Raw genomic sequence first — 26,697 nt, 5'->3', positions numbered from 1 at the left:
CTCTAAAAGCTTACCATGCCAAACCTCCTACTGTGCAACAAATAAAAAAGCTGTGCGCAGCCTATTTTGCCTATTATCCTAAAAGCAGGTTTTCAGAAATTAATAAAAGGATGTCTATTTTCTGACAACACAATATTAGGAATAGGATAAGCAGAGGAAAACAGATCTAAAACAAGATAACACTGCAGTCACTAGAAGAAAAGTGTAAGTCATACTCGTATTTATTTTACTCTAAATGCTGAGCGGAAAAGTTTAGCCTTTAACTTTTTTTTTTGCTTAAGGTTCTCTAGAGGTGAGTTTTACACTGAAAACCTAATACAACCTCAAACTTCATAAGTTACATGGTGTTGGACTTGGCACATTACATGCCCTAGGCAAGCCCCCACCCCACCTAAAAATAAATTAATAAATCAAATTAGAAATTAATAAATTTGTAATAATTAAGTGTTGGAATAATCATGGAATTCTGTTACATGCAATGGAATTGTTACTGTAATCTCATTGGGATAACCTCCCACATATTGTCACATGTTAAATTTATTTTCTGTAGCTGTCGATCTAGCAAAGCTCTGCATACATCAGTGCGTTCCTTCTCTTTCTCTGTTTTCCAGACGGTTGAAATTATGTTAGAATAAAGATTGAATCTCATACACCCAGCAAGTGAGAGAAGTTTTTTTTTTATTATGGGTTCTTAAAAACTCATGGAAAGGTTTTGACATTTGTCCATGGAAATGTGTGGAAACCATGTTATTATTATCATTATTGTTGTATTTATAAAGTAGAACCAAAGCTAATAAGAAATCTTTTTCATTTTCTCTTACTCTACTTGTCTCCTCATTCATTTCACTCCACTATTTCCCTTATGTTCAATTATTTTGGATATCCAAAAAAAGGATAAAGAAAAATGAAAACATGCGCCTATAGGAAAATTCGCCACGGGCTACAGAGCCATATTGTAATACAGCCCCTATTAAGCTCCACTGGGGCAGTTGGAGATTGAGGGCTGGAGAGTCAAGGTCTCTTTACTTACCTAACCCAGATTTATCCTGCCAGTCTGGGGATCAAACCTTCATGTAAGATCACAGAAAATTATTATCACATTTTATTCACCATTTATAAATAAGATAGACTTTTGCAAACTAGAATGCTGGCTTGGTACATTCCTACACACTCAGCCGTGGACAGTTAAGATAATGTGCACTAGACATTATCCTGCGCACTTTTGCCGTTTACGTCTATTAACCTTTGTGTAATATGCGCTGGAATTTAAACCCCGTAATATATATTCTCAGCCACAATAATGGCACAAAGGATTATTACATCAGTGTTCATGTGTTGGTGAGATAATCATTTGAGAAGCCTCTTGGATTATCCGCCAATGTCACACAGCAGACCTCAGTGATCTGCAAACAGGATTAGAACTTAATCTTCTTATTAAATTGTCATTCAGATTCTATATAAAGTTGCAACCCTGTATTAAAAAAGTCAAATACTACCTGCATTTTGCATACATTTGTTCTTTGACTGTATAGTGCTTCATCCCATATGTCGAGAAAGAACAAAGCACAATTATAGACCATGGTTTTGTGTCAAATGACACTTCAATATCTTGGTAGGTATGAGGTTAAACAGTCTTTCAGCATTTAAAGTAACACTTTAAGACTTTTAATGTACATTTTATAATCCCCAAAATGGTTTTATTGCAACAAAAGTAATCAATTTATAAAAACTCAGAACACCAAGGGTAAATCTTTCACTCAATGTTACATTAGGGAATTGACTCCACATCACAGCCCTTCAATTGATTTCTCTTGAACACCTCTATAGGTAAAATATTGAGTGAACGCAACATTGAATGGCTGCCGGGTAAAGGTAAGAGGAAATCCATGCATGGAGGAGGGAGATAATGAAATAGAGTGAAATCAGATCCTTAAGGCACATTCCAGTGACTCGCTCTGAGTCCCATGACAATAAAGATCTTCCCCCTTAATTGAAATCTGGTTATTCTCTAGTCATGATAGACAACTTTTAAAATAATAATTTCCCCGACACAGTAACAGCTTAACATTTTAAGTCTTCTGAATTTTCTGTATTGGCTGTTTTTCCGTGTAACTGAAGTTTCACTCCTAGTATTGTTGTTGAAATGATGTTTCGTGGACTTAAAGTCAAGTCAAGTCAAGTCAGTTTTATTTATATAGCCCATTATCACAAAACAAGGTTTGCCTCAGAGGGCTTTACAGTGTACGACATCCCTCTGCCCTTAGACCCCAACAGCACCCAGGGAAAAACTGCCGAAAAAGAACCCCTGTAAGGGGGAAAAAAAAAAAAAGAGGAAGAAACCTCAGGAAGAGCGGTAGAGGATAGTGAGGGATCCCTCTTCCAGGACGGACAGACGAGCAATAGATGTCGTAAATAGCAAGTGAAATACAATCATGGCAAAAAAGGAAAGAGAAAGAGAGGGGGGGAGAGGGGGGAGAGGGGGGGGCACAGAACAATAGAAACAGATGCATGTCATATTACAATAATGGTAGGTGTGAAATTAGTAATTGCTCTCTATGATGATGTTGATAGAGATGATAACAGTCTCATGCATATGTGAAAGGGAGTTGTCCAAAGGCAAGATCACAGCATCGGCGCAACCAGGACCAGACCACGATCAGGGCGAGCGGGGGGCACAGAATCAGTACAGCCACAGCACGAGCACAACCAAAGGCAGGGTCGCAGCATCAGCACAGCTATCACCACGGTCAGGCACAGTAAAGCAATGTTGTTTTCAAATTGTCACACCAAACAAAATGGCAAACTAACAAATTCACATATCAATAGTCGTGAGTCCATCGGGTGAGGCAAGTTGACCTACAAGAGGCCTACAAGATGGTGGACAGTTCTGCACTAAATTAGTTTGACAGATAGTCATAGTTTTCTAATATAGATTATACACAAAGAAACATATGGACATAATCTTAAAACTAAAAGTAAAACATAGCTGTGCTCTCCAAAGCCATTTCACCCCGCTGGTCTACCTCTTCTTTGATGGGTAGTTTGTTTGAATATGGTGTTACTTTGCTCAGTCTGAACTAACCCTTTAAAAAACACCAAAGTCATCGAGGTAAAATTACTGTTTTCATAAATGGAGTCTGGCTTTGAAGAGAGAATAGTTTTACTTTCAGTTCACCATTGGAAAGGGCTGTCTGTGTTTGAAGTGCTGAGCATGGGACCGGATAAATGAGACTTGGATTATACTGCATGTGTTTTGTGAGAGTTTAAGAACTGATTTTCTGATGTAGCAGTTATCGCAGGTATAGTTTTGTCTGTTGTTGAACATGTCGCCCTGTTTGCTTTGGTTCATTAAGAATTTTCACTGGTTTTGGATTCTTTGTTCACTGGATGCATGCAAGAAAACAAAAACATAACAGAGGATGTGTTATTACTATACAAATGATCATTTGAGGGACTAAACATTTTCTAATTTCTAATCAGTAAATTAGGGGTAGTCAAACTTTTTGTCCTGAGATTAAAAATAAAAAAATAAAAATACAGTGACACTTAAATTTCTCAGTTTTTCAGCTGTTCAAAGCACAAAAATGTACAATAATCCAATATTTTACATTTCTTTTTTTTTTGTTTGTTTCCATCTTGTTGCCCTTTGGAGGGAGCCTGACCCATGTTGGGAACCACTGGACTACCTAACAGTTTACACAGTCGGTAAAAGTAGCTCCACCTTGGACAGCTATAGCAGGAAATTAGAATTATTAACAGTTTAATGATGTTATATGTAATAATGCATCAATCATGGGGGCCATTTTCTGTAGAACAAGTACTTTTACTTTTAATGATAATAATAATAATAATATTTTGCTGATAATTACTTTTGCTTCAGTAGATGAATTTGACGTGTAATGGAGTAGTTTTACACTCTTGTACTGATACAACAAACTGGTCCATCAGTAGAGAATCTGGGATCGGCTGTTTTGGCCCATGGTGAACACTTTCAACTGCAGAATATGTTTTAAAGTGATGAGTCTACTTGTTTACTGGATCAGAACAGAGGAGAAGCTACCGTAAAAACTCACAATCTTTAAAAGTCTTACTGGAAGAGGGGAGGAATTTGTCTTTCAATTTGGGGAAGTTCACTTTACAAAATGACATCTGCTTTAGTCAGACTGAGGTTTTCTTGAGAAATATTCCATCATATCCTCTTCATGTAATCTACACTCACCTACTATCAGTCATATCACTGAAGAATTAGGCTCTCCATTGCTCCAAGCATGCATAAATAATGATAATGGCTTCCAGGAGCTTTGATGAGGAACCATCTCTGGGTTTCGGTGGTCAAAGTGCCCTTGAAAATAATAAAGGGCTCTGAAAAATGGCTTTCTTGGAGCAATTTGTGCTATATTCCTTAGCTGAAACCATACAGCTCACTATGCATTTTGCAGCTTGGTAACCTTAAATTGCATTGTTGCAGTAATGTGTCTGATTAATCTATTTCAGTGTTACAAATGCCTTAGAGTGCAAGAAATAGAATGCTAAATTAGTTTGAGATTAGCTTTTTATAATAGGTTTCACATGAGGGGCATGTCTACGTTTTTGCAGAAAAGCCCAGCTCATTTAACACTTCCATCACAGCCAACAGTTCATGAGGTGGAGAGAGATTTGTGGTAAATTGTGGAGTTTGTGGAACAGCCCATTTAGCCCTGGGGATTTCCTTTGAATGTACTTTCAACTCTAAATGAGAGGCACTTCTCCGCTCTAAAGCCAAGCCTGAAAATCCGCCCATTAAAAAATCTGTTTGCACTGACTTAGCCGCATTTTGCAGAACTTCTCATTTGATCAGAAATGTTTTTCAAAGTACACAAGGATTGTCCTTTTCCGTGTCAGAGACTAATGTTGAGGTAAATCCATCATGTGTCTACAGCTGTCAAACTCCAGGAAAAACAATTAAAGGTTTCATGCACGGGTCAAGCTGCTCCAATAGTCAATGAAGCAACCTCTGTGTGTGGGCCCAGGGACGATACATTCATTAAGAAATGCCAGTGAAGGAGGGATGCACAAGGAAGACAATTAAATGACCTACAGTATATGAGTCTGAGGACTCAAGGGACTAGAAAGATTAAGGGAAAAGACAACTGATATAAAAACGAAGACAAAGTTTGCTCAGTTCACTGTTATTATTAAGCAATTAAAACAACTTGGGTCAGAGCAGGAAATGTTAGATCGTAAAGCTGAAGTCACTGTGTTGAGCAAAGTCATTAAGGCCACAGGAGGTCCAGGAGAGCTTCAGTAAACAAACTGAAAATCTAAATCCCCAGGACGTTGGCACGCCTCCCAAAAGTCAACAGTCACACACAAAGACATAACCATACATTCATTTGCATGCAAACAGAAGGCATTTTTTGGCATTTGGCCAAGTCACATACAATTTATAGCCACTGATGCTGCTGTCATGCTGGTGCATGAAAGTGGATGCCTCGTAATAGTCCGTGCAGTCAATCCGTTACCATGAATCACATGCTCGGCCCATTAATGCTGCTTGTCAGTGGTGTCTACAACGCAATCAAGAAAGTGCAGAGTATTGAATCATGCCGCATATTGTTCACTAACAATACTTGGCATCGCATTGATTTCAACCAATAGTCCTTTCGGCCTCAGGCACCGGGATGAGGCTCATTGATGAGACACTTTATCAGACGGAAAAAAAGGTCACTTCAGGTGATTGATTCCCTCTTTTATGAGTGGTAATACAGATGGTATTACTTGTGCATTTTGAATGCTCAATCTCAATGACATTTGCTCCAACTGGGCCATAAAAAGCCAATATGAGAGTGAGGCTGAGTAATAACATCCTTATTTTTGTGTGTTTGAATGTTATGCATCTATAAAACATGCCATGCTGGCTTGTATGTGATGGCAGCAGAAGCGAGAGCCCTTGGGGTCAATGTCGAAGCTCTTTGAGCTGTTGTTTATGGGTTTTGAGTGAGAGGAGAGGAGCTGCCACCCGTGGGTAGCTGGGTATGGATTATTTGTTGAAACATTGATCCAAACTATGTAGCTGTAAGGCAGTGTGTCATTAATCTAGTTTACCTTTTGTTCTTTGAGGAAGAAATTCAAATAATTTGCTCAAATGGGATTTGAATTTCGAGTTTAGAAAAGTAGATCCAAGAATAACCTTTTTTGGCTTGCTAGCTGTGTGGGTGTAAGGATGCCAATGTCTGTCGGTCAACCACTTGGTCTAGTGTGGAACAACATCCCGAGAGTTAACATTGGCTTGGTTCCCTCCACAAAAGGCCAGTGGGATTTTATCTGATTTTGGATTGTTACAGAAAATAAATCTCTGTGGCAAAAAAGTATGATACCAATATGCTTTGTTCAGTGAGGTAATAATTACAAATTAACACCACTTATAAGATTTTTGAAGCATATATGCAATTACCAGAAGTAAAAAGCCAACATTAGCCTATAAACAAACTACATTAGTGATGCATGACTTCACTGTCACCAGGACAATGAAGCTGTAAAGCTGTATTCAGCCTTATGACACTCTGTAGTCACATTTAGCTACTTGTTAGCAGTCATCTTTTAAAATACACCTAAAGGCTTCAAAATTCACAAGGGGGATATTTACTGACGCATTTTATGTTTTAGAAAAAAACTTGAAAGTCTCTTAAGCTTGTATTAACTGCAGACTTTATTTCAGGCACCTAACTAAAAACCAATTCCAGAAAACCCATTGACTTCAAGACGAGGGAAGAAGGAGAGCTAAAATGCCAACTCATTTCAGAGTTTTAGGACTCCCACCTGCACTACTCTATTTGAGGACATGGTCCCTAGCTTTGGAGTGAAATGGCTCAACAGCTATTGAATGGAATAATAGCTTCATAAAATGAAGTAAGGCCATTTATGCCCTGCTCAGGATAATAATTCTGACGATTTTTTTAGACTTTTTTCTAGTGTCATTATCAGGTCAAAAATTAAATTTTAAAATTTTAAAAGCATAAGGTGCTTCACCTGCAAAATGACCATTTGCTTATCTGTTACTCATCCCTTGTTGCACTGAATTTGTGAAGAAAATGTTTTTTCTTGCATGCCTTCACAGTGGATGAGGAATCCAAATAGGCGAATATTGTTCAAAAAATTTAGTAACTGGGGACTATGTTCAACAACAGTAAAACTATATCAAAACATTTGTTTGCATCTGTGCCTGAAGGCACGCCACTTGGCCTTGCATAAGACTGTGCGACAAATCGTAATGCTGTAGCAAAAATTCACTAGTTTGGAAAGTACTCAGCTTTGGCTGGATAAATGAAACTTAGACTATATGGCAAGAGTTGTGACAAAGTTTTTAAAAGTGTGTTTTTAAATAGTTTTTCTGTTGTTTAACGTGGTCCCTGGTTACTTCTATTCATGACTGATGTTTTTTTTTTAATTCTCTGTTCACTGCATAGGCTTACAAGAAAAACAAAGTTCTCCACACAAATTCAAGGTTAAATACTAAGTAGGCTAACTGATATATAAATGGTCATTTTGCAGCTGAAGTATTCCTTTAATCGTGTTCCAAGAAAGTTTAACTGAAATTAGGAAGAATCTAATTTTACAGTGCAGTCTATTAATAATTCTAAAATGACAAGATGATATCAATGATATCTCACCATCTGCACTGAACTAGTGATTTCATTTTATTTCCTTATGCATATTTCTCATCTTGTTCTGCTTACAGTGGCAGATTCACCTCTCAGCATGATACCGAAGGATCCATGCATAACTAATGCTCAACGGTAAATTACATTAATTGTTTTAACACCTGACATATAGTATTAGCGCCAAATACCTGTCTCAGCAGTGCTGGAAAATGTATTATTGATCTAAATGCTCACTTGTTAAATGATATCCGTCTGCAGCAGGAAAGGTAGAGAGCAGAGAGACAGATGCACAAGAGGGGAACAGATTTTCTACCTGGTCCATTCGACTGTGATAAACTTCTCACTTTCCTCTCATCCCCGCTCTGCCTTGTCACTTTGTTCAGTTTATCAAACTGACAAGATACACGACTCGCCGTCAGGTGCACGTCTCGACTAACTGGAGTCTCATCTTCACTCAGAGGGGCTGTCTTGCAAATTGAGCAGATTGAGGATCAGCTATTCTTTATAAGTACCTTCAAGGGTAAAACTTGTGTGTTCTCATCACGTATTGAATTTACCTGTGTAATCCTCAACAGCCCTTTCATTTAATCTTACTTGTTTTGTATAAAGCTGAAATGCACGTCTGAAGCCTTCGTTAAACTTTGGAAATGGAGTAAATCTTCACCCAACTCAACAGCTCTGTTGGGCTTTTAAGTCTGTTTTTATTATTTTGGTTTTAAGGCATGTACAGTCACTGAAATCTTTTTTCCCTAATCTTTTGCCTTTATTAAACCGAGTAAATATCTACTTCTCCTTCCCACTCTCATCCTCTCTGTCACCTCAGCTGTCACTGCCGAATTATGATTTCATCTTATCTGACCAGGCACTTTGTCATATTCTACTGTAATGTCATTGTTATTTATGACATCTATTGCCCGTCTCTCCGTCCTGAAAGGGGGATGCCTTCTCAGTTGGTCTTCCTGAGGTTTCTATTATTTTTTTAACCTGTTAACATGATTTTTTGGGGGTAATTTTTCCTTATCTGCTGTTAGGGTCGAAGGACAAAAGGATGTCGTCTTCTGAAAAGCCCTCTGTGGCAAATTGTGATTTTTAATGATGGGCCAAGTACCAAGCCCTAAATTTGAACATCCTAATCAAATTATGAGCTCTTTACCTCGCTCAATACCATTTTTAACAAGAAATAATACAATATATACAATATACAATTTTAAAAAATTATGAACGATTTTTGAAATGTGTATTTATTTGTTGTGTAAAGTTTGTCGGAAGTTGTTTTTCCATCTGTAGTTTTCTACCTACATATTTTGCATATGTGTAGCTTTTAGTTGACCTGCTTAGTTTTTATACTTGAACAAAATTACCTTCTGCATCATTTTTTTTCCAACTGGTGCTCAGTAATGTAATGTTAGCTCTTCATAGTTCTCTCCCGAAGCTTGATTAGATGCTGCCGGATTGGTTCAAACAAAGTCCATCTGGGGAATTAGGCGTCATTTTGACAGGAATGAATAGCGATAAGTCAAGAATAATTTAAGAAAGGAAGGTAAATTAATTTGTGGCACACTTTATAAATTACATAAGTTTTAATCAGTGACTTAAGGTGAGGTACCAAGTCTTTTCAAGTCAAAAGGCTCAAGCTTAAGCAGAGTTACGAGTCATTAGTCAAGTTGCATGTCTTTTGTGATTTTGCTGAGTCAAGTTTTAAGTCATCAAATTTATGACTAGAGTCCAGGTCATGTTACGCGAGTCCACACCTCTGGTAGACACTAAAAACAAAGCTAAAAAAAGATAAAATATCCTACTTAGTTTTGAGAAGTAGGAAGAAACATGCCCCCAAAATAATTATAATGTGGTGTAACTTTTGTCATATCAACTTAGTGATTTGTCAATGGTTTGTTCACTCTTTTTTTCTGCTGCCCCATGTGGTAAAAAAAAATCAGTCATTGCAGGTAAGGTAGGAAAACTGCGTGAATGCATGCTGTGTAAACACATTCTCAGTGGACATCCTAATACATTCTAGTTTTTGAGTGGTAAAAATGCGTGCATTGTTTTCGTGAGTGCGCATCATTTTCACATGTGGTCCTTGATGTAATGGACTCTGCAATCTGAACAAACATATCCTGTCATCTCAGAAACTCTAACCGTCTTCTGTACGGAAGTGTTGACGATGTGAGTGCCACACTCGCTGCTTGTAAAGAGGATGTTGATAACTTTGCACTGCCTAATATTGCATAATCCTTACTTTGCGACCCTTTTTACTCCTGTGTTGGGCCATTTGCCTCCGACTGTTTTAATTTATGCCTGGGCATTAAATCGTTATTGAACATTACGGAGGCCAAGTGGTGCAAGCAATAACATGAATAATCCATTGGCAGTTCCTGTTAGACCGAAAGAGAGTGAGACCTCAATCACTATTATACTCAGGGGGAGTGAAACCAGGCAGCAGTCTTTCCCCCTAAAAACTGAATGTGCTTTGGCATATTGAGGTTGTAAACATCCATCTTACTAAGGTTTGTACTTGAAGGTATTCAATATCATTGAGCATTTCTCTGCAAATGTATAATCACTTCATGGGAGAAATAAATTAATCCCCGGTGTTTTTTGTGCAGGGATTTTTGTATTCACACAGCAAACCAACATATGCAAGTAGAACTATAAGCTTTTATCATCTATTAAAAAGCTGAACCAGAGCAAACTTAAAAGCCTCTCCTTCCAGCTTTATAATTCTGTGACTGCTCATTAGCTTACACAACACAAACATTAATTGCCTAATATGCAAATGTTTTAGAATTACTGCCAGTTTTAAATGGCTTCACATCTAAAATGGAGCTTTAGGTCTGACTTGTATAACTTGCTAAGGGGTAATTCCTAAAACACAGACACTCCCCCACACACACACTTGGTGCTGCACACTTCGTAATTTCTCATGAAGAAAATGGATCTATCTCACAGCTTCTTAGAAATTGAGACCGCTTTAAATTCATCATGCAGATCTATTGCCTATTCCAGGCACGTCTGTCAATCTGCCTGTGAAATGAAGAGCCAGAGGCTACTGACCCAGACACATCAGCTCCTTTTCGGCCATCTAACAACACTTCCTCAAGTCTTCACACTCAGACATTAATTTCTTATTTTTAGCTTGCTGCTGCCTTCTTAAACATGCTCAGTTTTGGTGTGGTGTGAGTGGGAAACAAGGAAAAGTTTATGCAAAGTGGAAATGATGGCTCATGCAAAAAATTTAATGTGAAGAATTAAAAAACAAAATGTAAGTAACTGAGAACCAAGCCTTGTAAATTAAAGATGAGGGATTTTCAAATAATTAATTACCCCAAAATTAATTTGCCTTACTAAAAACAAAATTCTCTTAGAGGTTCTAATAATAAAAATGATATTTGAGGCCAAAGGACTGTATATTTACTCGTCAAGCAACAAAGGAAATTCCAACCCATATCAAATACTTAAGAGCTGTCACATTTAAAATGCTCTAATTTATCACAAACATATATACTTTTGAGATACTACATCACAGACACCATTAGAAATGCTTTTTAATAAAAGATTTATTTCCCATTCATTTGATAAACACTTGAATGTCAAAGCTGGCTTATGAGTAAAACATTATAATTAGATATTTTTGTGTTATTACAATCCTCATTCTCAACTCAATAGTGCAACTGTTTGCTAAACCTGAAGGCAGATTTCATGACGCGACCTGGCTTGATTGAAAACTTACTGCTCTCTCTCTGACACTGTTCCAGTTACAAGAAAACATGTTCATATTGGTGAAGTTGCTGAGATGACTTAAATGCTAACAGAGCATACAGTTAACAATGTTTCCACATACTCCCATACCAGAGTATATGAAATGATAGCCTCAGGTTATCATCAAAAGTGCTTTCTGTCACAGATGTCCAATAATAATAAATACAGATCATATTCTATAACTTGTCTAACTAACATGTACCTGAAAATAACGACAACCCTTTTCCATGATATTGCTAACCGTTCTCATCCTAGGTTGTCAAATACCGACAAATAGTCACGTCCCACAGCGTCTGATAGCGAAGCACAGGCCACATAGCTAAAACATGTTGTAAAAACATGATTCATGCTGTGAAATGGACCCACTTAGAGAAGTTTTCTGCCAGAGAAGGATGTCTTAGTTAAAGTTTGGACAAAAGTTGTGGTTTGGGTTGAAATAAATAGATTGCTATCAAAACAGGCTTTCTGGGGGAAAGTCTGAAAGGAAAACTTCTCCCCTGTGCAAAACAGTTGTGAAACAAAACTACTTGGTTGGATCAGAATAAGTATGTTCGTTATACAACCTGACATGATGATGTAAATACATCACGACTGAAGTCAGTGCGCAACGACTTTTCACAAACTGCATAACATCACACAGGACGTAGGAATTTAAGTGATGTAATGTTATGTGACAACAACACTGACTTTTGGTTTCATACTGGACACAAACTGATCTCCTGGATGAGAGTCCAGTTTTGTCTGAACCATCCGCCTTTCCTCTCTTCTTTCTCCCTCCGTGGCCTTTCTTCGTTATATCAGCTGCTCTCAGAGTTAAGTATTGCCGCAGTTGGGTTTAAATGAAGTTAACTGAAAGCCTGGTGTGTCTCAGAAAGACGCTAAAGCATGCCTTTGGCATCGATATCGATAAAGGGACGTCACAAGCGTTGATATTTGACCCCCTGGGAATGAGAGTGGGCACGAGTACAAAACTTGAAAGCAAAATTATATTAAAAAAACTTTTTATAAAGTAATCTCAATAAGAGTACATATTTAAGTACACTGCTGTGTTTTCCCTCAAAATACCTTATACAACTGTACAAACCGACTGTAGGTTATTTTTCAGAACAAAAACAATGCAATCTGATTGTCTAGAATACAGCAAGTGTCCTTTCTGAGAACTATGGAGTCAAAAATCTCTGCAGGGCAAAGTGGATTCAGTGCATTATCCACCACTGCGAGAAAGCAGACCCGATTGTGTTCATCGGACAGATATGAACCAACACTGGCTTCACTTAAGAGTAAAAACTATAACCTGTTCCATGGATTATCCTTCCCTTCTTGATATGCAGTTTGTAAACAGTTCAGTGTTGACCTGAGTCTGTTTGTCATCCAGCTCGTTGTCTCCACAGGAGTGTCTTACATCCACGTCTCTACTTCCAGACAGAAATTAGACACTAATCAAGATATCAATGATATCAGAGTGCCGTCCTGATCATCTTCTCTGTGTGACGTCTTGTTGAACAGACATGATGCTCTGTTTTAACCTCTTCGTAAACAGATGACTGGCTCTCCCACAGTACGTATTTGTGGTAGTCTGTAACGACGCTTCCAGCGGCTGAAGCAGTGAGGTCTCCATGTTCTCACCAAATGGGTACTGCCATGAAAAGGTTGTAGGTATTATTAGTTTCTGATTTTAGAATACATTTCAGATTTTATTACCGCTTTCCTGTGTCTTTACTTTCAACCCACTTCACATGAATTGCTCAAGAAAGACTCAAAACATGCCGTGCAAAAAAAAATAAAGCAGCGGTGTGTGTTTTTACACCTGTTGCCTGCTGTGACAGCCATGATGGGACAACGCGCACTGCATTCAAATCGCAGAAATTAAGTGCCACATTTATCACTGTCACTTCAACACAATAACATTCTGCATTTGATTCAAAACTGTCAATTCAGAGTGTGCTTGGATGATGAATATCTGTTACCAAAACTACACATGAATGGGCTCAGTAGGGCGTAACAGCATTGGCGAAAGCTACAGCTGCAGCATTCCAGATATGCTTCATTATTGGATGCTTTTGTGTCACCAAGTGAACAGCGAAGATAAAACTTCCAGCTCTTCAGCCAGTTAATATAGGCAGCTAAGGCTTTTGTCACGTACCGTATGTAAATAAGGATGCAGGCCTTTTGTTTTTGTTTTGTGGCACACCATTCTTTTACTGCTCTAGTAAATAAGAAGAAATCACTATTTTACAGCGTCTCATTTGACACCAGTTTGGCCGAGCATTAGGTAACTCAAAGCACACTTTCTTTATTATCTTTCACATACTGCAGCAGGCAATAAAGCACCATTAACAGCCTCCTATCGATTTTTATGTGGATGCTGCTGGTGCGTTGTCCACACAGCCATCATGATGTCTCAAACTAGCATCAGCACTAAAAATTTTACAACACTTCTGTGGGCTTGGCTGCATAATGGTAGTGCCCTTTATTGCAAGCTCGTCTGCTTGCTGGGAGAGCCTGTCTTGGGAGCCCGGCTGACTAAGGAGCTCTTGGTGGGATGGAAATGAGAGTTTCCTCCAGAATTGTCTGCTCCAGGCTTTGGGATGCTGTCCTCAAAGGACTGAGTGGGAACAAAGTGGGAGGCAGCCTAAGGAGCTGGAGCAACAGGAAGCACTGATAAAAGCTTCAACAAAATATACAACAACAGAGGACGAAACGCTCCTCAGTTAGTCCAAGCTGTTTTCTAATAAGCTAATTGTACTACAAAGCCCTGTATCTTAAATTTATCTCCTTAATACAGGACACATATTGTGATTACTAATGACAAACCACGGCTCTCCTCCGCCTGCTAAAATCAGGTCTGGTATGTGCTGTCTTGGATGCCGTATGTTTGTGCTGTCGGAGAGACTGATGGAGGCACGAGCGCCGAGTGCCCCATAATGAAGCCCGCTCGTTTACTTAATGGCTGAGAACATTGCCCGCACTGATAGTGGCCAGGCTGGGCCCTGTGGCGGTAATGGATGGAGACCAGCTAATGAAGCTTCCCTTACTCCCCCGATTGCTGCCTGCATGTTGACCGGTGTGCTGAAATCAACAAGAGCAGATCGAAAGCAGCGAGAGAGCTCTCCGGCTCACTTGCTCTCCCGCTGATGACGGATGTGTGTTGGACTTTTAAGCTCTAAAAGCATAAATAACACAGAGTAAATCTGACAGATGTCATACTTTTTTATTCCAAGTTCTGTCTTCATTTTCAAGTGCCAGCAATGCACTGGCAGTGCTCTGTTGGGTGTAATACCAACTTAGGGATGCTACAATTGAGAAAAAGTTTAGAGTTTACACAGAAGGCGTAGACAGACAGCCAGACCTCACCAGCTGTTCCAAATCAAATGAGGCCTACGCACAAACCCAAGAGGATATTAAAGGACGAGGGTGGGGATTTTAGATTTTTCTCATTATTAACAAGTCCAATGAAAAGACCAAAAACAACAATAAATTGCTCCCGCTAAGAAGTATTTATTAACTGTGTTCCATTTCTGATATAGCTTATCCCCCTGTGCCTCAGACCTCCATTGTTGTCCAAAAACATTTAAAAGCACATCAGTGAGAAGCAGAGTTTTGACTGGCCGACTTGCCTCTTTACTTCATGAAATTTAACCTTTTAGTTGACAACATCTAGAGTAACCATTCCAGTGGTCGAAGCCAGTAGCTGATTTTCTGGTTTGGAAGAGCGAAGACAGGATGACGGAAATATTTAACAGGCTATTGATTTAGCACTGGTGGACGGATGCATCTATGAGAGAAAAGCAATGGCCTGGAGTGCCTATTGATAATGTAATGACAAGAAAATGGTTCTCCAAATAGCCTGGTCTACCTACACAACTGCCCGCTGAAGAAACAGAGGCACCAGAAAGAAAATCTATAAAAATGATTGCTCCTCAGTAGAATAAACAAAGCCTTTCAAACATTAACTTCCCCTTACGTTAAGTCTCTCAGCCAACTGTGTCTGGAACTCTTAGCAAACTTTGGAAAGAATAAAAACAGAGTGTCTGCAGGAATCAGACACTTTAATGCTTTTTAAGACCCTTTCAAGACATTTTTTTAAACGAACTTAAGATTTTTGGACAAATATATGTAGTTTATACGTTGTTCTGTGCAGAGGGTGGTTTTATGTAGGAATATGGTTATTAGAGTGAGATGAGTTAATCTACAGTTTGCCAACATGTAAGTTCAAGTATAAAATAAAAAGACAGTATTTTGACTCATTTTGACCAAAGGAATATAATTATACAAATGTTAAGGAAATTAAGACCTCACAAAGTCAAATGTAAGACTAATAACATTTAGGACTAAAATTTATAAAATTGAATTTAAGACAATTTAAGACTTTTTAATGACCTGCAAACGCCCTGACTCAGGAAACTTTTCAAAGGCAATGTGATTGTTAACAAATAGGAATATCTCAGGTGTTTTATTTTACTGTGGGGGCTCAGAGAAATCCTACATTTTTTAATTGGAGAGACAGTTTCTACCTTTTGGATGGCCTCGTAGACGGCTCGAAATGCTGGCTGCTTGTCATCATGGTAAACTCCCCTGTTACCATGGAGAATGAAGACACCTTCTTCATCAGCTTGTTGACAATTACTGCCATAAATACAGTGGTCTGGACGGTAGTTCCACTGGCAGGGGAACACATATAGGCTCTCTGTAATACAGCAAGACATAAGTGGGTTGATAAGCATCATGAATAGCTTGTTGTTTAGTAAGAACCTGTTACAAACCCTCAAATATTTGTTTATTTGATGGTAAATGTTCAAACACCTAATGTGTTTAGTGAAACCTTGTTAGTATCCTAAACTAATGTAACATTCATGGCTCAGAATAACTCTGTATATGTAGTTGCACAAACCTGGGTTATGGTGGAATATAATATTTAGAAGGTCCTGGTCACCCCAAGTGATATTGAGTTTATACTTCTGGAGAAGAGGCATCAGCATTTCCTCCCACTTCAGTGCAACTGTTGTCATGTCATTCTAGAAGGAAAAATGCAACAATCAAAAGAGCATTCCTGTTATTTTGCATCAGGATAACATAAACCTACAATTCTGGAAAATGAATCCCTCTGTCAACACTTCACAACAACTCAAAGAAACAGTTCTTTTTTTTCCTCCTATGGAGCAAGCGCATTGTGATGGCTTAGAAAAGAATCACAAGAGTGACCTCAGCTGGTCAATCTTGGTGGTACAGCTACTCCTGAAGAATCCTTCAGTATTTTGAACTGTTTTTCATTGTCTAAATTTTACACATCCCTAGAAAAAAGCGTAGTCATGTGAATCAAGCAAAAATGCTGATGTATAATATTACTGGATAATATGACATTATATTACTCCATAGATAAGAATACAAATATCCGCCTACTGACATTGACAGGGCCCATATTAAATGTGTAATGTTTGAACCAACCGGAACCGTACTTTCTCAGAAATATTTTGGACCTGGACATAATAAAATGCACATTAAGAGAGGAATGCCCCTTGAAAGTCGGAGATTAGAATCATCAGTCAGAGACCCTAAGTCTTCAGTGTACTTCTGGGGATGTTTTGTTCCCCAGATTTTGCTGCAAAGTCAATTTTCTTGACTTTCACTCTACTCTTTAACAATGGGAGCTGTGGACATGCAGGCAGCGGCACAGATGAGGAGAAAGAAGAGACCCTCTGCTAAGAAATGGTGAACTTACAGCTCACAGCAACTTAAAAAAAAGTTTTTGGCTTTTGTTTGATATCTAGTCTCTGCAAAAATGATATGTTTGATGTTAAAAATGTTAAAACTTTGTGACAAATGGTCAAACAGCTGCAACATGCTGCAAAAAAACTACATAAGGAAAAAAAACCCACAACAATTACCTTAAAAGATTTCTCCCTGAGGCGCGTCATATTCATGAGCATGACCCCTGAGTTGATGCCTGTCTTGCCATAGTAAGGGTGGCGGGCAAAACGGTTGTACCAGCCAATGCGTGGTTCCTCGTGCTCTGGAGCCATGGCAGCTAAGTGACTCGAATTGAAGTGAGAAAGAAGGGCCCAGATTTCCTCTACTGGCTGCAGAAAAATTATATCTGTATCCACGTAGAGCAAAGAATCCACCTCCTTTAGGATCAGCTGAAAACAGACCGCCAAAAACTCATGAGCACATTTTGCAAATGTTTTACTGTTTTTGTAATTGTAATGGTTTAAAATCAAACACATGAAGGATGACTCTAGACTCACTGGCAGGAAGAGCCTCTGAGAGGCACAAGGTTTGAAGAGCTTCTTCCACTCCTTTGCATTCTCCTTGGGAAAAGTGATGGGATAGATGGTGAAGTTAAACTTGGTCTGAACTGTCCTTGGCCAGGAATCCAGCTTTAAGAAAAAAAAAATGTTATACCTCAACAGTATCCACAAAAATGATGCATCTCAGCCTTTGGGCCAAAAAGTGTCAACAACTGTGCAAAAAGAATGCTTTCCTGTAAAGATGCATGCAGAATGGCAGTTTCTCAAACAGGCCTCTAGTTTGCTTTTGAAATGTGTGCAATGGTTCCAATAATGGCTTCTTAATTTGATGCTGAATACACCAGTTGACAATGGTATAAGACATTGGTGACACAGATTTAGTTATAGCTGGGCTACTGTTTTACAACCAGAAAATGAACACACAAGCGCATCAAAGTTCTGGTGTTGTTGAGGATAACACTTACAGCATTTCTGAAGCGGTCATGTAGATCATCCTCAGCAAAGATATAAAAGTGCAGAGGCTTTCTGCTGAGGAAAACAGCAGACTTCAACATGGTCAGAGTCTCCTCTAGCCTGGGGCCACAGGCCACCACAGCCAGGTGACTTCTCTCATCACGTTTTTCCTTGACTGCAGAAGCTGACCTCTTTCTAGGAGCCAAGACAAAATAAAATGATTCAGTAATAAGCCCTGTCTTAGATTAGATTATTTATACAACAGCACAGATACACTGGCAAGTGCAGAGAGAGAAAAGTAATGAAGATATCAGCAGGATCAGCTGATGGGTGCTTGGCCCTGTAGGGTTAGAACTGTCATTAATGAAAGGATGTAGAGCAGGACGGTCTCTCATGCTTTGTGCTACCTCCAAGCGCTCCTTGTAAACTACTACTTTCAAGTCATGATTATAACTTGTCACACATTTCAAAGACCACTTAGCCATTTTTCAATCATATATCTCTACACATCATAGTATGGCAAGCCTATACACAATTATAATTGACAAAATAATGTTCATGTCATACAAGGCTCTAGTTATCCCCCACATTTGAATCTGATGAAGCAAACATACAGTTGGTTAAACTGTAGCAAGACTGTTGATAAGCTACTGGCATGTTTCATGGAGTGTAGTGAATGTCAATCTATAGATTTCAGGCTAAAATGAAATGTAGAGAACAGTATTCTTTCACCAAATCCCCAAAGCCTACTTGTGATAATGAGATGGCTCCACGTGAGCAAGTCAAAGTCACTGACCAAGTTGTCAACATGTTAGATTTCTGAGAACTACTCATACTTAAGACTTTAAAAACTCACAAATAGTTTCAAGTTACACTGTGTGTAGACCACCATAATCCAGCATTTACTCTGAACTGAGGGCCTGGTAAGTAGGGGGAAGTTGTAAATTAATGTCTACTGATTATAAAAGCTTTGTTATCTATTTATATAGATGCACAAAACCATTCATACCTAAGAGGTGATCCCAATAAGCAGTTCACTCCACAAACATCAGCAGGCAGTCTCCAATATGGATCCCAGTAAGAAACTGACAGTGATTTACACCTGACAGAATAAAAACATGATTTTGGGATTCTCAGTGTTCAATTTATCTCTTGGACATCAGACATGTTTTGGGATTAGATCTGTCCTGAACTGACTCCTAGAGTTAGTTGTTTAACAGGTGGCCGTCCAATGAATCCAGCCAAAAGCTTAATAGGCAAAGAATCAGTCAGCTAGCTGTTACATTAATGGCTAATTAATTATCTAACTAGTTTGCTAACAAGTGGCATTTTATGGGCATTATAAGCATACTAAATAGCATTAGCGGTTTTTGAAGACATAGACCATGGGTATAAAACAGCGAAATTGAAACGCTGACTATATTCTGTATTTACACAGCTATTGTCAAAGCTGTTCTTTACGTAGGTCTGGTAACGTTAACCAGCCATCTTTAACGTCATACGTGCTGCTAACGTTACCTTAGCAAGTCAATGAACGTTTTAACTGAAACATTGTGTAATATTTTGGCCCAACCTAAAAGTCACGCTGACTTTAGAGCAACTGCAAATGTAGCTAAAGCTACTTGGCACCAGCTAACTACTATTATGTTCAGAAACTGAATGAAATTAACGCTAAATGACAGATTAGCTAGTTAGCTTAGCTACCTGTCAAGCCCTTCTTCGCCATCTCGAAGGCCTGCCGGTCCCGGGCTTTTCCTGAGAGGGTGCCCGGAGTCATGACTGCGCCTGTCGGGTACCCGCTGTTCTTTCAGGTCCCAGTCGTCTCTGTCCTCCAGGATGGAGGCGAGTTGATTAAACACATACAACAGTGAAAAGAAGGTGAAGACCAAGCACAGCAAAAATGCTTGAAGGTAGCATCGCATTTTGCGGTTTAAGTTTTATGCGCTAAGGGAACATTTTTATTGATCTTAGCTACCATCTGATGCGCTACCAGCTAACTAATCCATCTCATAAATCAAGTCAGGAGCTAAGCCGAAGAGCACAGTTGGTGTTTACAGTTCTCTGCCCCTCCCACGTCTGTCACACGTGTTTCGTTTGATCAACCATCAGTAACTGTGTGTGTACAGTGGACAGACAGGTAGCTGCAAGGGCGTAGGTTTGATTTTTAACGTTAAGGGGGGCATGTGGATCAAGGGGGTTGAGGGGTTCTTTGCTAGAAAAAAATTAGCATCAAACACTTAATTTACTGCATTCTCATGATTTTTTATGCACCAATTTGTTCCTTTGCTGCATCAATTCATAATGCAAATGTCTTTAATTTTGTCAAAAAATGAACTTCATCTGCTACTTTCATATTCTTATTTAGAGACAAACATGCTTTTTATAAATATTGAGATGGTCGACATGCCCCTTGCAACCCCCAAAACATCTACACCTATGCTACCAATGACTCAAAGCTAAGGTGTATAAGTACATCATTAATAATAAGCCAAACAGAGTGGAAATACAAGGTAAAACATGGTTGTAGATGGTTGCCAAAGTGATTCAGTCCAATTCCCCTTTTTCTTGCCATGTGGTAGTTAAAAATGAGGATTGTTAAAGTAGTATGCATGATAAATACAGCAACTGGACACTCATTACGGAGTAAAAGTACGGAGGTAGTAGCAGCAAGCTATACTTAAGTATCAAAAGTCATAGTATTACCTGAGTATACTACCTATGTGTAAACAGAAGTTTAAATCTTGTAGCTGCTGGACTGTTTGAAACAATGCATCATCCTTTTGAAGGAATCACATTTTCATTGCAAAATCATAATATGTAGAGTGCCTGGCTTTCAAATAATGTTGAGGTGTAAAAAGTGCAAAACTTTACTCTAAAATATATAAAATACAGCGACTTAAAATAGCAGGTGGAAATTCTTAAATATTAGTACGATTTCCCCCACCAAACTACAAGTAAAAGGAACATGATGAGGGTTGAGACAGGACAGTGAGCTGTGTGCAACTCATTGATTGACCTGAACTGGCCACGTAAATACCTATTTTATTGGCTTTTCATTGCCTGCATTTATGGAATGTGTCGGTCTGTGTGAAAAAAAAAAGGTTAAAATTTCAACAATACAGTCCAACAACTAATGCTAAAGCAACTCATGGGAAAGAATAGTTAAGTTACAGTAAAACTACTTTTATAACTAAACAAATGAAAAATTAAAACCATATCCAAGTATCTACAACTTATTTTATTTAGCATTATTTTACAATATAAACCATTCTATAGATTAAATCATGCTTAACTCTACCAAGTGAAGGAGAAGCATACTTAGAATAATTATTCAATATTTTTACTCACGTTAGACAGTAAAAAAAAAAATTGCATCCAATGGCATAAAATGAAAGCCAGTAACCAACATTGTTATGATTTACTGATAACGACAAAGTGGAAATAATGCTAACAACATGTTATTATGAACGCAGGATGCCATTAAGTGCAAACAACGATAACAAAATTCAAGGATAAACTACAATTCTGAGATGACGTCTTCATATTTTCTTTCATAATGTGTCATTTATTCAGTGCAGCAGTGACCAGCTCAGTGTGATGTGACATAACACTGAGGTGTTACAACACACGTCACCACAACACAATGCACAGTTCCACTGACATCCAGGATGTAATGCTACGGTTCCTTTTTTCAGCTGATCATGACAGATTTCACTGCATCAGTTCTTTGAGCGTACGTCCTGACTCCTGAATTGTATATCATCATAAGAAGGCAGTGAAAAGTACAGCCCCAAAGGAAGTGAATGCTATCATATTGGCATTTATAGTATTATTTAAAAAAAAAAAAAAAAAACGTGCATGTTGAAGTTTAATCTCTGGTTGAGGTTGCTGAGAGTGCAGAAGAATGGGTTGTGCTGACTGGGATTGTGAAGGTTAGTGAGTCTCTCCGTTGACCGGCGAGCCTTCCCTGTGGGGCGAAGAGCATCTGGAGAGCCCTCGTTCAGTGTTATCAGAGCTTGAGCCGCTTTGACTGTGTTGATCTGCTGAGGCAGCACTTGTTGAAGTGGACGTGGGTTTGGCTTTCTCCTTAAAGTCTGTGATTATTACAGTCAGGTCTCCAACTGTGACCTCTAGGTGCTGGGCGCTGCTCCTGTCTATGTTTTTTAACCTGGGCCTGGTGAGGAGGCGGAGAAACACAAACAGATTTTCATAACTGCTCGGAGGATACTGAATATTCAGTGGTAACAAAGCCCAGCGACAAGATCAAAGACCGCTGAGTATGATGAGTCCTTTGAAAACATGAATTCATTACCTCGTCTTTTTATGGCTTTTCTTTTTCAGTGTCGGCTCTTTATCACTCTTGTCCTTCTCTGATTTTTCTTTTTTCTCCTTTTTAGGGAGTGTAGGGGGTGCAAACTGCTGATTTGCTTGTTGTGCGACCAGCTGAGAAACGGGTCGTGGTTTTCTGGAAGAGACAAAAAAACAGTTATTGGATTTATAGTTGTATTTATATCTTTGGACCTGCAAGTAGACTGAGGATGTGGTTTGCAGCTCAACGTGTAACTATTCAGTATGACCAGGAGGAGCATGGGGCTTACAACAATTATTTAAAACGGAACCTTTGATTAAAAAGTCAAAGGTCATTTGAAGTTAACATGACGCTTCAGTAGTCTGACTTCAAGTCAAGTGGACGTTTCAGAGTTGCACTCTTAAAGGTCCAGTGTGTATGATTTAGGGGTATCTATCAGCAGAGATGGAATATAATATTCAGAACTATGTTTTCATTAGAATATAATCACCTGTAAATAAGAAAGGTTGTATTATTGTAATATCAGAATGAGTGATTATATATCTACATACAGGTTGGGTCCTTCTCCACAATGTCCATGTTTTTCTACAGTAGTCCAGAGCAGACAAACAAACACTGGATCTAAATAGGGCCATTCTTCGTTTCACATTGGCCACCATAATTCTGCCACACACTTTGCACATGGCAGAAGTTTTAGCTCTGAAACCTCTCTGCTAGATGGCACTAAATCCTACACACTGAACCTTTAAAAGCCCTGTTACTGTTACTCCCGACTGTATTGCTTATGGCCCTGACACACCAAGCTGACAGCTGGCTGTCTGCCCACACTGGGCTGACGGCAAACATCCACGCCCCTTGTCGCTGCAGTGTGTCTTGCACCGTTGGACCTGATCCACTTTTCCTGCTGATTCTGAAGTTAAGACGAAGAAAAGTTTTGTGGTGGCTTGTGTTGCTGTTCATGGGTGCGCGATAAATAGGCTTTATTCTGTCAACATTAGGGTGTGTTGTTAATGTGCTAACTGGGTAACTAGTGTCATGACGGTCCTCCGGTTTCCCTCTCTGAATGATAATTACAGACGACCGCTGCCTGCTGGTATGGAGACGTATCTCCTCTCATGCCGGCACAGAACGTCGGTGCTGGCTGGCAGTTGACACGGTGACATGATGGCGATGCAGCAGGGGGCTTTCTTCGCTGCTAGTTCTCTGACGTCAGCTTGGTGTGTCACGGCTTTTAAATGTGCTGCAGTGGAGGCACAATGATATAAAGAGGAGATTTCACACTAAAAGTAACAGTAACTTTGGACGGCAGAAATTATTGCAGCATTTTCAATCTACACCTTCTGCGACCCAATCTGAGAGGGGGTTTAGGAGGAAAAGTTAGTATCATTTTAGAGAATTTTGACACAAGAATCTTAGATCAGAGGGTCTGAAAGGTTTGATGACTGAACTTTTAGGGAGCATTTGATTCAGGGCCGCAAGGGCAAAGTGCACTGTGCCATGATGTTTATATGATCGTTTTATGACATTTTTCATGGCATAGATATAGATAATTATTTTAAACATGCAAAACAAACTAATAGAAAAGATTGAAAATAAAACAAAATGGCAAGAACAAAAGTAGATGATAACTTATACTCAATGAATAGATTCAATAAGCAATGAGAAATTGCATCCTACATGTTTAGAAAGGAGTAGGAGGAAGTATAAACTTATTAATATAACAACCCCTTTTAAGCTTATCACTTAATTAATTTGTGAATTTCATGTCTAACATATACACATACACTTACATATTTACACACAGACTCATACATACACACACATATCCGTATACATACAAATATGCATACATGTACACACACACACACACACACATATATATATATATATATATATATATATATATACACACACACACACACCAAATTTACATGTACGGCCTATACATACATGCATATTAATCTATATTGAACATAATATGCGTACATACATACATGCATGCACCTGCACAAAACCATACACACAATATACCAGAGGTCGAAAAAATTATCAGCCTGGCCAATTATTGGGGCCGATATCTGGAATTTTGCTGATTATCTGTATCACTGTTTTACTTTAATGACCGCAAATTCAAATAATTCATGAAAAAGTGTGTCTTTTACACCCAGCCGACACCACGGAGGGCAGTCTGCAGTACATGCAAAGAAAGTGTCAGCATGGGAGGAACTTTTACTTCGTAAAACCTCAGTGAGCTATTTTTAGTAATTCATGTCTTATTTAAATTTTCACTGAACTTTATTTCAAAAAAAGTTGCAGGGAACTTGCTGTATATGATGTTGAAAGTTTCAGTTTGGATTGTACATTAGGCATTTAAACAAAGTTTTTTGTTGGAGTTTTGTTATAATCCAAATTCTAAATTTCAACTGAAAAATTTTCATTTTTATTGTAAATGCATGTGGGGTTCAAATATCAGTTATTCGTCCCATTACTAATAATCGTCATCGGCTCTGAAAAACCAATATCAGTCGACCCCTACAATATACAGTTAATAAACAGTAATTTGAAATGTGTGCACAACGCCAGTCATACTGTGTCAGACAGACATGACTGTGATTAAAGTCCTTCCTCATTCTTTTACCTTTGCAAAATAATATTTTTGTGCATGTTGAAACAAGAAATGTTGAATCGCCTGAGTTCCTCATCCAACTCATTCCACAGATTGAAATACACATCTTCTTCATGGCTGGTACTAACACAAACACTACAAGAATAATCAACAGTGATAATCTGCATAGCACTCCTACCACGTTCTAGCTTTACACTCTAAAAAAAAAAGGTCAATTAAGTTGAATCAACAACACCTAAAACCTTTTCAACATTAACACATTAAGTGGACATTAATATGAAGATAACTCTTTGCAGGGATGTTGTAATAGATAGGTGCACCTTACACAACTGCAGCTGGGTGTACTTTTTTTTTTTACCATGCTATTAAAATAGTTGTGCAGTGCTTTGATGTGTAAAAAATGAACAGTTGTTCTCACCGAGTGGACGTCCCCTTCCTGACATCACACATCATGCACTTGAACGCCTCCGCGGTGTTCTTGAACGTGCACACGCTACAGTCCCAGTACCCATCGTCGGCGGAGGGCTTCGGCTGCCGCTTTGGCCTTCAGACAAAAACAAAACATAAACACTGTGATAACGCCACATTTTCAACGAGCGCGGTCATTTACAAATAGCCCTGTCTGGTAACGGTAACCGGAAAGGCAAAACTGACACGACTCTAAAGTTGTTTTCTGCTCATGAGTGAGTCATAGCGGAGAGGAGAGCTTTCAGTTTCACACAGGCAGTTGCCCCATATTAACAGCCAGCCGCCATGAGCACTTAACACAGCTCCATCCATTCACCGAGCTTTCTGTCCTCACACGGCCCGATAAAGTCTTCACGCAGAGACACGAGCGACACTTTTACCTTGTAGGGCTCTTCTTGTCTGCCATGCTACGAAACTTGGAGTCACTGGTGTTAAAAAGGGTCTATGTTACAGGTGAAAAGACGCATTTAGCTGCTACTCAGCTGTCGTGGAAACTCCTGTCGAAGGACGGTCACGTGACACGGGTTCACCCAATCACCTTTAATGTAATCACAACAGAGGCAGCAATAAATGTGACACAACAGTGATGAAAGGCGCTTTGTAGATTTTACGGCACGGTCCCTGCCAATCACTACACGCAGAAATATATATAAAAAAGACATATAGACAAGCAGTGCTCTTTGTGATGAACACTGAAACTGTTATACATCTTTTTGGCTTTGTTTCACACCAAGAAATTATGGAAGGGCATTTGCAGATTCATTATGGACCATATAAGACTTTACATTATTTGGTGGTGTTTGGCCTCCTCAATTACCCAAGAAAAGAGGACAAACTACTTTTAATAATTAGTTTGGTAATGATTTAAGCAAAGTAAATCACACATAAATGCAAGTTTAGTAATAAAACAACCTGATATTGTTGCTTTTCTGACAGATATTGAACATCATGTGAAACTACTCACTGGTTCAACCAACAACCACACACACACAGAAACTGAACTGTCACATCACATAAATATGTCACTGTTAAACTATCTTTGATATGGACAACTACACTCTGAGGTATGAAAAACAAAATAGCCTAGCTACAACATTACAATGCTGCCTACATTATAACATGCATTATATTATGATTATAATATAAAATATAACAGTGAAAGAGGCCATATTGTAATCTAGAATAGAATAGAAA

At 38.8% G+C, this 26,697-nt stretch overlaps 2 protein-coding genes across 3 annotated transcripts; both read right to left on the bottom strand.

The window, feature by feature from the left end:
- Positions 1 to 11,179: 11,179 nt before the first annotated feature.
- Positions 11,180 to 20,217, bottom strand: gxylt1a (glucoside xylosyltransferase 1a). Of its 2 annotated transcripts, XM_042496584.2 has the most exons (8): positions 19,805 to 20,217; positions 19,110 to 19,202; positions 18,112 to 18,295; positions 17,645 to 17,776; positions 17,285 to 17,536; positions 16,291 to 16,414; positions 15,914 to 16,086; positions 11,180 to 13,035 (listed from the first exon to the last, which is right to left on the bottom strand). In XM_042496584.2, exons 1-8 carry the CDS (start codon positions 20,020 to 20,022, stop codon positions 12,874 to 12,876), a joined length of 1,338 nt encoding a protein of 445 aa, XP_042352518.1. In that variant the 5' UTR covers positions 20,023 to 20,217; the 3' UTR covers positions 11,180 to 12,873. The 2 variants fall into 2 exon arrangements, with proteins under 2 accessions (XP_042352518.1, XP_042352519.1); XM_042496585.2 differs by lacking the exon at positions 19,110 to 19,202 and having other exon boundaries at positions 19,805 to 20,213.
- A 1,100-nt stretch (positions 20,218 to 21,317) lies between these two features.
- On the bottom strand, positions 21,318 to 26,043 carry LOC121950287 (YY1-associated factor 2-like). The gene is made up of 4 exons (XM_042496230.2): positions 25,884 to 26,043; positions 25,454 to 25,579; positions 22,413 to 22,565; positions 21,318 to 22,274 (listed from the first exon to the last, which is right to left on the bottom strand). Exons 1-4 carry the CDS (start codon positions 25,907 to 25,909, stop codon positions 22,034 to 22,036), a joined length of 546 nt encoding a protein of 181 aa, XP_042352164.1. The 5' UTR covers positions 25,910 to 26,043; the 3' UTR covers positions 21,318 to 22,033.
- Positions 26,044 to 26,697: the final 654 nt, after the last annotated feature.

This window comes from Plectropomus leopardus, chromosome 7 (genome assembly GCF_026936395.1).
Source record: "Plectropomus leopardus strain MGB_pleo_1.0 chromosome 7, ASM2693639v1, whole genome shotgun sequence".
Classification (NCBI taxonomy): Eukaryota; Metazoa; Chordata; class Actinopteri; order Perciformes; family Serranidae; genus Plectropomus; species Plectropomus leopardus.
Note: the sequence above shows the minus strand (reverse complement) of the source record. Positions and strands in the feature narration are given on the sequence as shown.

What these genes read in the sequence shown, in the direction of transcription:
- LOC121950287 (XM_042496230.2), bottom strand. Translation starts at nt 25,909, where the DNA reads ATGGCAGACAAGAAGAGCCCTACAAG. An exon ending in GACAAGAAGAGCCCTACAAG is followed by an intron (nt 25,580 to 25,883) that starts GTAAAAGTGTCG and finishes TTTTGTCTGAAG; the next exon opens with GCCAAAGCGGCAGCCGAAGC. An exon ending in AAAAGCCATAAAAAGACGAG is followed by an intron (nt 22,275 to 22,412) that starts GTAATGAATTCA and finishes CCTCCTCACCAG; the next exon opens with GCCCAGGTTAAAAAACATAG.
- gxylt1a (XM_042496584.2), bottom strand. Translation starts at nt 20,022, where the DNA reads ATGCGATGCTACCTTCAAGCATTTTTGCTGTGCTTGGTCTTCACCTTC. An exon ending in TCAGGGAGAAATCTTTTAAG is followed by an intron (nt 16,415 to 17,284) that starts GTAATTGTTGTG and finishes TTTTCCTTCTAG; the next exon opens with AATGACATGACAACAGTTGC. An exon ending in TCTACGAGGCCATCCAAAAG is followed by an intron (nt 13,036 to 15,913) that starts GTAGAAACTGTC and finishes TTTTCATGGCAG; the next exon opens with TACCCATTTGGTGAGAACAT.